The sequence below is a fragment of the Rhodamnia argentea genome, chromosome 5, assembly GCF_020921035.1.
Source record: "Rhodamnia argentea isolate NSW1041297 chromosome 5, ASM2092103v1, whole genome shotgun sequence".
Lineage (NCBI taxonomy): Eukaryota > Viridiplantae > Streptophyta > Magnoliopsida > Myrtales > Myrtaceae > Rhodamnia > Rhodamnia argentea.
In genome coordinates, this window is record NC_063154.1 from 25,121,184 (window position 1) to 25,135,018 (window position 13,835).

The following is a 13,835-nucleotide window of genomic DNA, read 5'->3' on the forward strand; positions in this document are numbered from 1 at the left end:
TGGTAATTCTCTCCGAGTAATAAAGACTCCATTTTGTGGTCAACGAATTTTTTATCAAATAAACAGCCTCCATTTCTACGTCGGTTTGGGTTGAAAAGATGTCTGAATTGTGGTCCTCAGGACGGATTTGACAGAACTCTCCAATCGGCCCTAGCCATTGACGATCCAACAGCAACAATAGATTACTCACGGTACCCCATTGATGTGTAATCAACTGCATTTGCCATAACAGAAACGATATTGCAGTGGCTTTTCTACTAGAATCAACGTGGGACTACCAAACCTAAAATGCCGACCAATGTTGTTCACAAGGCTACCGATGTGCCGACCTGAAATTCGCCGGATAATTTAACGAGCGACATAGTTCATAATGGATTTGGATTAATGGCGATTATATTTTAGAGGCATTAGTCATTGGCGCGGTAATTATAGACCAAATGAAATAACAGGCGTGATGGATATTGAAGTAATAGAATAATGGACGACCGGTGTTCATTTTGATTGTCTCGGGTGCAGTTCGCATAAAAATTGATCCGGATCGAACCCATCAATCGCCCAACCGACTTAATCCCTCTTCCCCCACTGTAAATACATCATATGTCTATCCTCCCTTGATTTTTCTCAAGTACCCATAAGAGAACTCCCTCATTTTCCTCTCTAGCTCACCCACGTCTCTCAAGGCCATTCGACTTCCGTTTTCTCGAGCGTGGGACTCGAAGCAAGTGGAGTGTCTAACCATTTGCCAATGTCATCTACCTTTTGCTTGATTGGGTGCGATGACGCCTTTTGGGTTTTTGGGTATCGAGATGGAGATGGTCTTGCATGTCCAAGGAATCGGCTTTGCATGTTGAATCCGTTGTTTGAATTGAAGTCTGGAGGTCTTGGCTATCTAGGTTAAGGGAGCTGATCGTCTTGTGTGTTCTGGGTTTGGCTTGAATTGAGGCCGAGATGAATATGGGTTTTCGACCATGTACTGATTTGCATGTCGATTTTGTTACTTATGTTAGCGTCTAATAGTCAGGGGTATTTGGATTACAGAGATTGATCGTCTTGAATTTTATCGATTAAATGCGAATCGAAGTTCACTCCTGGAGGGGTGTTCGGCCAAGTAGCTATGATGCTTGAGGATGTTCATGGTTGACTTGTACGCTAAATCTATGGGTTAAACTATGGACTTGGGATCTTGGGTAGATCGAAATGACTGACTGATTACCTTGCATGTCGTCTGAATGAATTGAATTGCAATGAATGTCTATGTCATGTGGAGGCCGAATGCTTTGATGGATGTTTGGGAAGTCCTGCGGCTTGTATGTCACATGAGATTGATAAAGTGATATCTAGGCTTGTTGGAAAGTCTGATAATGGCGTGGGATTACCCGGATTGCATTTGTTGTAGTGTAACTTGAGCCTCGGATGATGTGTATGATGTGGCCATGGACTTGCATGTGTTTGGATGCCTTGTCGGTTTTGTGCAGAGTCTGGCATTATAAAATGAGTCCGGCTTGCAAGTTCTATGGTTTAAATTGATCTTGGCATGATCATATGTCATTGGTTGTGAAGTCCGTCTTATCTGTGGCATGCCATGAATTGTGATTGTTCATTCATGCGTGAGCCATATGTCGGTGAGTCGTTGCATTAAAGATCAAAACGGACAAATGAGTGTGCATAAATGAGAAATTGAATCCGATATTTCAGTGTATTTGGTATCAGAAGCGATACATCGCTTTGTCCGGTATTGATACGTTACTTCATTGTGTCCGGTAATGTCACGTTACTTCAATATGTCCGATAACGTTATTCCGTCGGATGCGTTCTGAAGATACCCCGTGGGAGCCGAAAGGAAATTGGAAAGCCGTGTGTCGGAGCCTAACGATGCATTCGTTGGATGCGCGGAGTGTGAAGCCTGGATTGGTTTCGAATGGTCTGGGTTGGTCGTAGAATTGATTGTTGAGTTTTGTCCTAAGATATGGGTTGGTCCTATGAGATGGGTTCGTCCCACTCAACAATGACAATAAGACTAATCGTGTGTGGTTCATGGGGACTACGACTTGCAATTCATGATTTCCAATAAGAGTCTTGTGATGACGGATCACGTGCTTGCTCATGCGCTTGCGATTCATGAAATTGGTAAGGGTCATTTGACATGAAAGTAGAGTCCTCATCTAATCTTACTTGGTGATTATCTATGGTCGTGATTTTGTGCGTTTTTCTGGAGGTCGCGGCTTCTTGTTGTTGCTTGATTGAGTGACTAGTGTATGGTGTAATCGCTTTGTTAGATAATTTACTTTCTGTAGCAACAAGACGGAGCCATGAGAGACACTTTTGGATGGTATCTAGCGTAGTAGTAGTCGTGAACAGTGAGGGCAATAATGACACTGAATGATAAGAATGATGGATCAAAAGGAGATGTTTGTTGCTTTCCCAATTGTTTTCCTTTTTGGTAATATGAAGTATAAACTGGGTAACCTTATATAAATATAAATCAGGTGTTGTGGTACCGCTAGTTATTTTATGCTGGGTGACTGTGTGACAAGTACACGTTAGATGTGCATGTTTGGTTTGATTATTTAATTTTTGACCTCATACATTTTTCTTGTCTTCCTCGTTATTTTATGCTGGGTGACTATGTGACAAGTACACGTTAGATGTGCATGTTTGGTTTGATTGATTATTTAATTTTTGACCTCATACATTTTTCTTGTCTTCCTCGTGCGTCCTATTATAACTAATATCAGATTAAAATAAAGCGCGATTAGTAAGGAGATGGCGTGCATGTAACGCTACAACCGAAGAATAGATATCTTAAATATGTTCGCCGAGGCCACAGTGTTGTGCTGATTGACATAATGTGATAGCAGAGCTTCGTTTTGTAGTCTTCTTACTCACTCTCAACCGGACAAGCCTCTAATCCTATTTTCTGATCCGTTTACCGGGACGAACCCAAACCGATCGATCTTGGGTTGGTGGGTGGTGCGATAGGTGCTCCCCACGGCGTATAAATATAATAGTGAGGAGCGGAGCATAAACCAAAAGAGAAGTACAATGCATAGAGCAGCACCGAGTATTGTCTCCAAAATCATCTCAACTGAACCTGTTCATGTACACAATTGTGAATGGTATTCAATTATCTCAACGCAAAGTCCCAAAATTTCTGGCATGAATCGCATCTAGAAAGCATACATACTATCAAACACGGCATCCTTTTCTAAAAGGGATAGAAAAATAACAGCACATATACGTTTCTACTTACGGACAACAGGAAATCTACCCCGGAGTATAATTACCCCACCCTTGGACAGTCTACAGCTACAATATCTGTCATATGAGTCCAATCTCAGTTTCCATAGCCTCCGCTGCTAGTATCGAGTCGGTTGTGCCAAATACATAGATCAGTCAATCTAGAAGTTGCTTTCCAAGTGTTTCGAGCTGGCGAACACAAGTCTCCATCTCAGCTAAGCAATCTCCTCAACGAATTACCCGCCATATTTTACCAGATCATATGCAGTGGGTCTATCGTTATCTTCACCCTCATTAGGTCTCACTTCAGCTAAACATACTATTTTCAGGGAACTACAAGTATAAAGATGCAGCAAAGACGATATCCCTCTTTATCTTTGATACTGCCTCTTCAAATTTTGATTCAAGGTCCGTTTCTCCAATGGATTTTGCAGCTAGTATAAGCTGCTGAAGAACTTCCTCCAACCTCCTAATCGCTCTGATCAAACTGCCTTCGAAAACTTGTGTGATTTCCATGATCTCGTAAAATTTGGAGCCTTTTGCCCAAGCATATACAGCCTCCATAATATCGGGCCGATATGAATTGACAAAACTTTCCACATCAATTTGGACCTGAGGTATGACAAGGCATTAAAAATACATAGGATGTTGGATAGACGGCGAAGGCATTGCAAGTGCACTTATTGCTATGATGAGAATTGAGAAATAACAGACCATAAAATGCCATGATAAGCATACAAAATTCATGACAAGCATTGTCCTCCTCATTATCTACGAAGTGTCTCTTCGGCTATAGTAACTTTTGCACAAACCCAATGTACTTTAACTGAGAATTTCTATATTCAATCAAGTTTACCACTATGTATTCAATAAAGAAAATTTGATACCTTGCATTCTAGCTGTACTTTGGCAACCCTCTGAGCTGTATCTTGCAACTGCAAAAACAGTAAGTCAAGTTCTTCCCTTGGCTTTGTAGCATCCTGAAGTTTTTCCTGCCATACAAAACAAGAGAGGAGCGAAACCATTTCTTCCACCTTCACATCCTTTAGAACACCATTAAACATTAGCTCTGTCAGGGTCAACTCATCTGCGCTACTGATCTCGCAGGCAACCTTCCCCTTCAACTCGACTACATTGTCACTTGTGATATATCTACAGTAAGTACAGTCAAGCATTAAATGCCGTAGTTGAGTTTCTGAAGGTGGAAAATAAGTCACATAAATCTCACTTATATTTTACTATCGGAAAAAAGCACTGCTAATACAATTAAAGACAAATTCAGTTAGCTGAGTTAGCATGAAACAGAGAGCATTCACAACTGATGCCATCAATCTTTTTCTTCCATTTTCCCAAACCAAACCCAGTCCCTCGTAGACAGCTTTACTATTATTCTGCTGAATTTCACACCTAGGATTAAGAAAGAAGGTGGTCTCTACTTCATAACAAAGATCCATCAATGACGTAAAGAACCTTGATAGGTACCCATAAATCATAAATGAGAAGGCCAACGATGACTGCAAAAACATGTGCCTGTATAGGAGATGAGCCGTGAATAAGATAAAATAAAAAACAGTAGGAGATCAAGTTTACATGAATTCAAGAAATAATGGTAGCAACACTAAAGGAGAACAACATTGCCCAAATCCTGCATTAATCATGTTTCGAAAAGATGAGGGATGGTCTGCTTAAAGTCAAGCTGGCTTTCCGTTCATGTTATACGATCCATGGAAAGATACTCCGAAAAGTTCTCATGAGGTAAGGATGCAGTATGCTTACAGTCATGTTACTAGAGCAATCACTTGCATACGCATATATATGATAAGCAAAATGAAGTTTTGAATTACAGTAAATTGTAAGCAACCTGAAAGCAAAAAATCGAAGGCAAACAAACAGAAGTAAGAAAAAGGTTGCACAAAAACTATCACAAAAGCTCGTCAAGCTCATTTAGGGCCACTTTTTAAGGACACAATGGGACCAATAATTAGATGCAACTCAGCATAAACAACAATTTTACTTCCTAAAAGCCTGTGATCTGTATAAAATAACTTTAAAGCAAAGATACTGGACGCCATCACAAAGGGCCAGGAAGATATTTTTACAGAAGGAAAGGGAATCTAAAAGGCAGAGATGGAGGAAAAATACAAACCCCAGTCTACGAAGAACGCGCTTTCGCGCTTTAAGTTCATCTTTGAATGCCAATACAGAGGACGAGCGCATGGCTTTCTTAATCGACTTAATCTTGGCTGTCAGCTCTTGCTTCCTGTTTAAAACTCTGAGCTTCTCCTCAATAAGTGGAGACTTTGCAATCTCATGCTTGTCAAATAGGCTTTCTAGGGCCTCTATCCTCCTAACCGCCTTTCTATACGAGTTACTGTGGACCTTGAAAAGACAAAGCAAATGCAACATTAAACAAAACAAATAAATAATAAGTATACTAAATTTACAGCGGAAGCTGTCCTTGAAGATGTCTATGGCAATTAATGACGCAATGAAAGCAACACAACCTCAAGGATGATGACTACAGTAATATTATGATGGATACCATATCCATTGGGTTCTAAATAACTACGTTGCTTATATATAAAAAGATAGGGCTATCTATATCCTATAAGGCATACTGCCAGCAAATAAGGTCAGGGCAGTGATAACCCACAACTGTACAAGAAATAAAGCCCACAAGGAAAAAAACAAGCAGAACCAAGTTAATAAAAAAGGAGTTTCAGGATTCCACTTCACAAAGACCGTGGCCCGAAGTTGAGTCAAATAAGGGGAAGGAAAGGGCAAGGTCTCCCTAAGTGGCAACGAGAAAGCAGATATTCAGATATGGCAGATGAACCTTTCCTTCCTGGCACACTAAAGTAGTAAATTGAGATTATTTTTGGTAGTATGGCATGAGTATCAGATTAAGATGACAGCGATCTGCAGATGTTAAAGCCGACATCGATCTCATGTCATGCAATTGTTTTTCTGTAGATGGTCTGCACACCCTACTTTTTTTTACCTACCCAAAATATTGAAGCAAACAGGTTACCAAGGATGTATACCTTCATGTCTTCTTCAGGATCTAACAGCGGCATCCCCTCCTTCGCAAATCTTGAAAGAACTTCCAACACCTTCTTCAAAGTGTTTTCTCGAACTTCCAATGGCAAAAGATCTTTTGGTATGATCAAACGAACACTGCTTATACTATTAATCTGTTGTTTATGGAGATGAAAATGAGCTAAACTACAACAGATATTGCTTGAGAAAAAGTTAATTGAAATGTCAGCTAAAAAGATCCCAAGAGACAAGGCAATTACAAAAGCAAATCATTATGAGCACCAACAAGCAAAATGAAAACTGAGAGAACAAAATATGGCAGCAGATAAGGGCATTGCCTGGGAAAGAGGGACAGAAACAACGGCCGGTTCTCCAGGCTCTTTCAGTGGGACAATAATTATCGACTTTTTTGCAACTCCATCTCGGCTCACAACACATCTCGTCAGAACGTCAACTTTATAGTTTGAATCTTCTGGTTTTGAGCTTCCACTATCTGGATAATTCATAAATACATAGTGAGGTATCTGCAGAAGAAAGCAACACTTTCACAAAAATACTGAGTGACTCACCCTCTAAAGGGCTTTTCACCCTCTCGAAATTGATTATAACCCCCCAAGTCACCTGGTCCTCCGTCAAGAAAGATGAGCCACTTTTATCACTGGCAGTGCACTCAATACTCACCAGTCGACCAGGTTGCAAGAAAGGTAAGCTATACTTTGGAGAGAGTGCAATGTCACGGACATCTTTCTTCAAACTCTTATATTGCTGTAACAGATCATAATAGCTCTTCAAACTTTCTTCTTCTTGAATAACAATTGAATCCCTCTCTTCTTCAAGGTCCTTTGCTTGTTTCTGCAAATACAACATCCCTTTAGCTTCATGCCACTTTGCATTATCAACTTATCCATATACAAATTGAGATCCAATCATCATTTCATAAGCAGTCAATCAAACATAAGTTGGCTCATGGGAAAAAAGCGTAAATCAATTAAATCCACAAACACGAAAGAACACAAGCCTTTTAAAGGATAAGCTGAGATCAATAGCAGAATGTGCAATATATGATCAAAGTTTAATCTATTTGAAAGATTTGTGATAGGTCGGTGCCTCGATAACACCAAATCAGCAGCAGCATTTGCATTTAATGGTAATAACAAAAAATTACTCGGACTCCAGTACAGATTTTATGAAAAAAGAATAAAAGTTTAATCAAACAAATTGCTCAACTACACCAGAGTCCCGAGAATGTTTCCTTTTGCTTCTAGTATCGACTATCAGTTTTGTTGCATCTCTCTCTACACTCATGAATGAATGAAGACTTAACTGATCTAATCCTTCATCCTTGTAAACAGAGTTCAACACGCTACTATCAAAACTTCTTGCTATTTTAAACCTAATGTTTGGAGAAGGGGTTTCCTTTTCCTTTTTCTGCTTCTCAGCATGACCAAAATTACTAACAAGGACTAATTTATTCCTTTTTCCCATCACCGACATGAACTTTCAGGGTTAGGATCAACTTATCATAACCATCTACCATGCAGATGTACGAACAATCCCATGAACAAGGACATTAATATTTGAGACCCTCAAATGTCAAACTGATTAGTAAGCAGATCGGACTCACCAATTATAATGCTATATCAATCACAGATCAACCAAATGAATTATCCATCCTCGTCCCCACATTAAAAATTAAGAAGTATCAGTCAGAAGAATCAACATAGGTATAATTTTTGCCAATAGGCTGAGCATAATGTGCTGCCCACAATTGCTAATTCTTTGAATTATTACATCCATATAGAGCAAAGATTCCAAAATGACAGTATTACAAGCAAATCCTCGGGATACTCAACAAATAATAAAGAATATATATGCCCAGGCATACTTTCAACTGAAAGCTCACCTGAAGATCAGGAATAGCACGGTCAGCTTGAAACTGATAAAATGAATTTCGAAGCAAATTCTCGGGGTCACCATCCTCACAACGCATTTGATTTAAAAGGGTATTGTAGCTTAAATGAAATGCACTGAAACACAAATGAAACTTGTGTCAATAGAGATATCACATCAGGTGCCAAAAAGACAGAAGCTTTTGACGCCAGGCTTAAAAAAAAGCTTACGGAAACAAATCCTATCAGTTAAACATCGCATTATCAGATTGAAAATATCACAGCCACACTTTTCTCAATAGGAATGAGGGAGAATACATAATCAACAGAATGTGCAATCAATTTGGAAACAACACCTACCAGTCATTGCCCACATAACTGAAAATGCTGAAGCATATGGGACTTTTTGAAACTAGTTATGCAAACTGTTACACCTAAGTTAGCAAGTTCCCACACCAAAACTTACAGCAGAATTGATATACCTGTTCAAACTGTCAGCACTTCCTTTAAGCATCATCTTTGCAGTGGAAGGTTCCAACTTTTCATCTACCATAAGAATGCAGATCCCACGTTTGTCAATACCTCGACGACCAGCTCGGCCACTCATTTGAATATATTCTCCACTAGAAATCCATCTAAACTTATCTCCATCAAACTTTCGCACATTTGTGAACACGACTGTCCTTGCAGGCATATTCAAACCAATGCTAAAGGTCTCCGTAGCAAATAAACACTACAGGAAGTAACAAGGAAATTAGATATTGAGGGGCTCAGCCACCATAGAGCTTTTTAAAATGAATATCAGGTGTGAATAGAAAACAAATAAACAGGAAATGAAAAGCCATCCAAGGAGCAGAAAACCCGCTGCACACAAAGCACAAAGCACTTTAAGTGCTAAAACCATCATCCACACTCTTTTCCATAATCACATTCTAACTTTCCATCATAAATGTAAGCGGAAGACCTTAGCTAACAAGATATCTAGTCAGTAAAATTTAACGGGAGACTACAGATCAGAGAGCTAAATCAGGTAACTAACTATGACGTAAATTGCAACATTGCCACCGTATTTGTGAAGCAATGCGAACTTCGTTAAACATACTAGAATTGATGCTGGACAAAAATATGATCGATCATGTCAGGAGTTCATCATTTACAGGTCCAGTGATGTTAGTTAAAACAGCAAAGTTGGGTGAACATAGAGAGCTACAGCCACTAATTAAGCATAAAATATACTCCGCAAGGAAAACAGCCCCTGGAAGAATGAGTAATCGATGATATTCACTACCAACCTTAATAAGCCCTTCCTGAAATAAGATCTCAATAACTTCTTTCAAAATCGGGAGCAAGCCAGAATGATGCACGCCAATCCCACGTTTCAAGAGGGGCAACATATTTGTAACCTGCACAACATAACAAAGATAAATAACTATTAGGGTGACATTCCTTTACACTGGCGAAAGGAATTCAGGAGTCAAAACTGTATCCACTGCCTCTTATTAGTTTCACAGTATAAGTGGGGAAACAGGAACATATTCTTAAGGGCAAAGAGAGTCTTCCGCAAGGCGGTCGAAGGGACAAATTTCTTCGATAAAGCTTACATCCAAATCACCAACAAGAAATAACGATGACATTAAAATAAAACAAGTCTCCTCTACAGATACAAAATCTAATTACTGGGAGTCATGGTGAGTATACAAGATATCTTCCATATATCACTAGGCTATCTAGCTGTAGTAGTAAAGAGAAATCAGAAAATATGACATTGACAAGAAAAATTAAAAGACAAAGTGCCCAACAAGAAAGAAAACTGTTAGTGACTACTGCACGCTAAATTCTACCCACTGCAGTGTCTTCAACCAAATAAAGAGAGCTAGCAGATCTCCCAAGTTGAATAAGACTTATCAATTAGCACATGGATGATAACAGATGAATAATCAAGCTCAAGCATTTGAACACGAACTTTTCTCCTTTTCTTTAATTCTTTTCCTTTTCGGTGGAGGTGGTGAAGTGGTTGGGCCAAGCTGAACAACTCTTATTAAAAGATCTGCAAAAACACTTGCCTGGGGAAGCTTTTTATCATCATCAGAAAGCATGTCCATAGCACTCCAAAAGATGGTTTCTATGTTCACTTTCTCATCTTCCTCATTGAGATCCATTTTAGCCATCTAAACAAGAAGGCAAGAACCATCATGTCCACATAGAAGAAATGAATTGTTCACATCACAGTGCAGTTGCAGTTCAAGACAAAAAGAAAATTGTGGATAAACCAAACCAACAGAGTCAAATCAATTTGATTCCTACATGATCTAATGGTGCCAAATTCAAAATCATTGTAATTCAAGGAAAAGTTGTACTGCTCACTTCATGTAAACACCTCCATTATAACACGTTTCGCTGAAAAACTTGCAATTTGTTATGCAAAAAAATCATGATATTGTTCTTCAAATGCTGATTGCAACTACCACAATAACAACAAAATAGCCTTTTCCCACTAAAAGAAGTCAGTCACATGGATCCTCCTACACTATTGTGCTTTGTCATTTATAACTAGCTCAAACATTTACCTGCATGGCAAGAAATTCACACTCTCTTTTGCTGAAGCTGAAACATATTACTGGATCATATTGACGTTGAATGATCATTTTCACCATCTTAAATATGTCACTTTCTTCACCAACTCGACCAGTCACCAAACTCTTCTGCCATTTCCCATTCTCTCTTTTCTTATCACTCTCACCAGCTGGAACCAAAGCATTTAAAGCTTTCTGAAAGCTATCTTCACGAAATTTTCCATTCTCATCCACCACCAAGTACAGACCATCACCTCCAGAAGGAAAAATGTAATGCTGAAGGGGTGTTGGCCGGTAATCAGTGTAAACAATATGACATGGTTGCTGGTGTACCTGCAATTATATACAACTTCCTTGATATGGGTCCACATGCTTATGAAATATAGGAACTGGAAAGAAGAATAACAGAAAATAATTTGAAAATTTAGACCACATGTTCCCAGCTTTAATGTTTATACAACAAATTACTTTGGTTTTTTGCATCTCCCATGCTTATCAATCCCGCCCACTCCCGAATATTTACCCAGGTCCCATTAACATAAAAAATTTAAAGGTTAATAAAAAGTAACAATTTAAAGTGGATAATATCATTAGGATGTCCAGGACAACCTTCGCAACCCAGTCTGCAAATTCTTTGGCGTTGGGCACTGTTGCTGAAAGGAATACAAAGCGAGAATTCTTCGGCGCCATAACTATGCTCTCCTCCCATACCACACCTCGCTCCCTATCACGCATGTAATGTACCTCATCAAATATTATCCAAGCCACCTCCCTCATTATTTCTGATCCTTTGTATTGCATACTCCGCCAAATTTCAGTGGTCATTACCTAAAGCAAAAGTACTTTCAAAATCCAGAACACTTTATTAGCAAAATGAACACATCCACTTTAACCCAAAGCATACCAAGCAAGAAGCATTAGGCTCAATGGTTACATCCCCAGTCATAAGGCCAACATCCGAGAACTCTTCTTTGAACTCCCTGTACTTCTGATTGCTCAGTGCCTTAATGGGAGATGTATATATGACACGTTGCTTATTCCGCAAGGACATGGCGATAGCATATAGTGCAACAACTGTTTTACCAGCTGACGTATGGGCTGACACCTGCAACCACATAGAATCATATCATAAAATCACCTAACAAAGAGAAAATGCTAAAGCTACAAGTACTAATGATACAAAAAGAAACCTGATTGTTAATGCAGTTTCAAACCACAATGTATCAGTTATCCAAGTAGATTACCCAGCATATCTCATACAAGACATCCAAAGTAAAACTTACTCGATTATTTAAAGCTCAAAGATGAATTCATCGAGACGTCATCCAATCAACCAATCATACTAATATGAAGATTTCCAGTAGACACAATTTACATGCTTCTCCAAGGAAAAAAAAAAGAATACTAAAAGCAGCATGAACTATGCATTCCAAGGATGAACAGACAAGAAGCAAGTCAATAACTGCACCAATCCCTTTAAAAATCTGAACCAAAAACATTAACAGGTAAACTACCATAACGGACTCGCCATTGTCGAGGCACTTGATAGCTTCGGACTGGAAGGGGTCGAGCGTAAAAGGGAACTCCTTCGCTGGCTTCGAATGATCCTGAGAACTCGACGAGCGCGGTTCCGGAACGTGACCCTCCGGATACGACACGTCGTGCACGCAAGCCACGGCCTCGTCGGCGCTATCTCGCAGCTGCTTCGGGGGATGCAGGGCTTCGTCACCCGAGTCTCCGATCGATTTTCTCTTCAACGACCCCATTCGCACTTCTAATCCAACTGACTCAAACTTGAAACCCTCCACAAAGTAAGCAGCGGATGGAGTTGTATCACGAGTTGAGGGATTGGCAGACTGATGGGGAATTCGCAGACACTACCGCAACTTCCAAAAGAGAGAGGAGGTGGAAGGACGAGCGTGGTGCTTGAGGCTGCTTCTCTCTTTGCTTTCAGAGACGCCACGAAAGAAGTGAACTTGGACGTTTCTTGAGAAGCAAAGAGACACGGTGGTCTCTCACAACCTCCGCGACAGCGGTAATGGAGGCGCGGCGGCGGCGGCGGCGGCAACGCGAGAGAGAGAGAGAGAGAGAGAGGAGCATAAGCACGCTGCTTAAAACGCACCGTCTTCAACTCTTCACATTCGTAATCCACCGTCCTATTTTCTCCTAATTACACTTTAGCCCCCGAGATTCTCACTATTACACATTGAGCCATGAATTTTATAAGATTCATTTATTTTACCCCTCAAGTCTCCCCAAACGTTTAAACCCTCCACATTAAATTCTTACACTTAGCTCCCTCGAACTCACAAATAATTTATGCCATTAACATCTTTCAATCCGTTTATAACATGCTTAAAGCACATCTAGTTCCTACAAGTTAAAATGCCATTCTATTTAGATACATTTAGATGTGAATATATATTTTAAAATATAAGAATTAAATATCTCAAATGTGTCTTAGACTGTATGACCCATTGAATGGTTGCAGTCATGTTTGAGTTTCAAGGCCGTCGCATGATTGGCAAAAGTGTAGCGTTCGGGTGACTTTTTGACAGCGCGGTTTTGCCTCATTTAGTTTGGATAATTATTTTTAGAGGAAAAAGAAAAGCTTTGAGATGTTTATAACTATGTGCCCTTCAAGAGAAGCTTGAAAGTGGTTCCATATTACATGTACGGATCATCCCACAAAGAGTAAATAATACAAAAAATCACAAGTTGGTATACTTGTGATAAATTTACCCTAAACTAATTGTTGACTAACAAAAATCCAAAACTAGTATATTTGTGACAAATTTACTCTTCATTAGTCCGTTAAATTTTACTGTAAAATTGCCAAATTTGATGATATGTAACAGTTGATGGGTGTATCCGTTTAGAGTTAAGAATCGATGATAGGTCATTCCATCACATTACCGTCTCCCAATCAACACTCATGCGCATGGAGTGCAAGTATTTCATCTGAATCCACTCCCAAGGGGCAAATGAAAATTAGTCAAACTCTGGAACTTTGTACATTTTTTTCATGCCTACAGCAATAAAACAGAGAATACTCATGGCCATAAGAAGGAATTTCACACAGGACTCCCAAATAGAG

At 39.5% G+C, this 13,835-nt stretch overlaps 1 protein-coding gene across 1 annotated transcript; it reads right to left on the reverse strand.

Annotated features, from left to right (window-relative positions):
• Nucleotides 1–3,064: 3,064 nt before the first annotated feature.
• LOC115725855 (DExH-box ATP-dependent RNA helicase DExH9) lies at nucleotides 3,065–12,845 on the reverse strand. Its single transcript, XM_030655497.2, has 14 exons — nucleotides 12,253–12,845; nucleotides 11,643–11,843; nucleotides 11,348–11,566; nucleotides 10,733–11,071; nucleotides 10,229–10,333; nucleotides 9,458–9,568; nucleotides 8,648–8,898; nucleotides 8,180–8,303; nucleotides 6,846–7,128; nucleotides 6,615–6,769; nucleotides 6,282–6,431; nucleotides 5,384–5,616; nucleotides 4,125–4,389; nucleotides 3,065–3,849 (listed from the first exon to the last, which is right to left on the reverse strand). Exons 1-14 carry the CDS (start codon nucleotides 12,502–12,504, stop codon nucleotides 3,571–3,573), a joined length of 2,967 nt encoding a protein of 988 aa, XP_030511357.1. The 5' UTR covers nucleotides 12,505–12,845; the 3' UTR covers nucleotides 3,065–3,570.
• Between the last annotated feature and the right edge of the window lie 990 nt (nucleotides 12,846–13,835).

What these genes read in the sequence shown, in the direction of transcription:
- LOC115725855 (XM_030655497.2), bottom strand. Translation starts at nt 12,504, where the DNA reads ATGGGGTCGTTGAAGAGAAAATCGATCGGAGACTCGGGTGACGAAGCC. An exon ending in TTGCAGACTGGGTTGCGAAG is followed by an intron (nt 11,072 to 11,347) that starts GTTGTCCTGGAC and finishes ATATAATTGCAG; the next exon opens with GTACACCAGCAACCATGTCA. An exon ending in ATCCTGAAGAAGACATGAAG is followed by an intron (nt 5,617 to 6,281) that starts GTATACATCCTT and finishes TGTCTTTTCAAG; the next exon opens with GTCCACAGTAACTCGTATAG.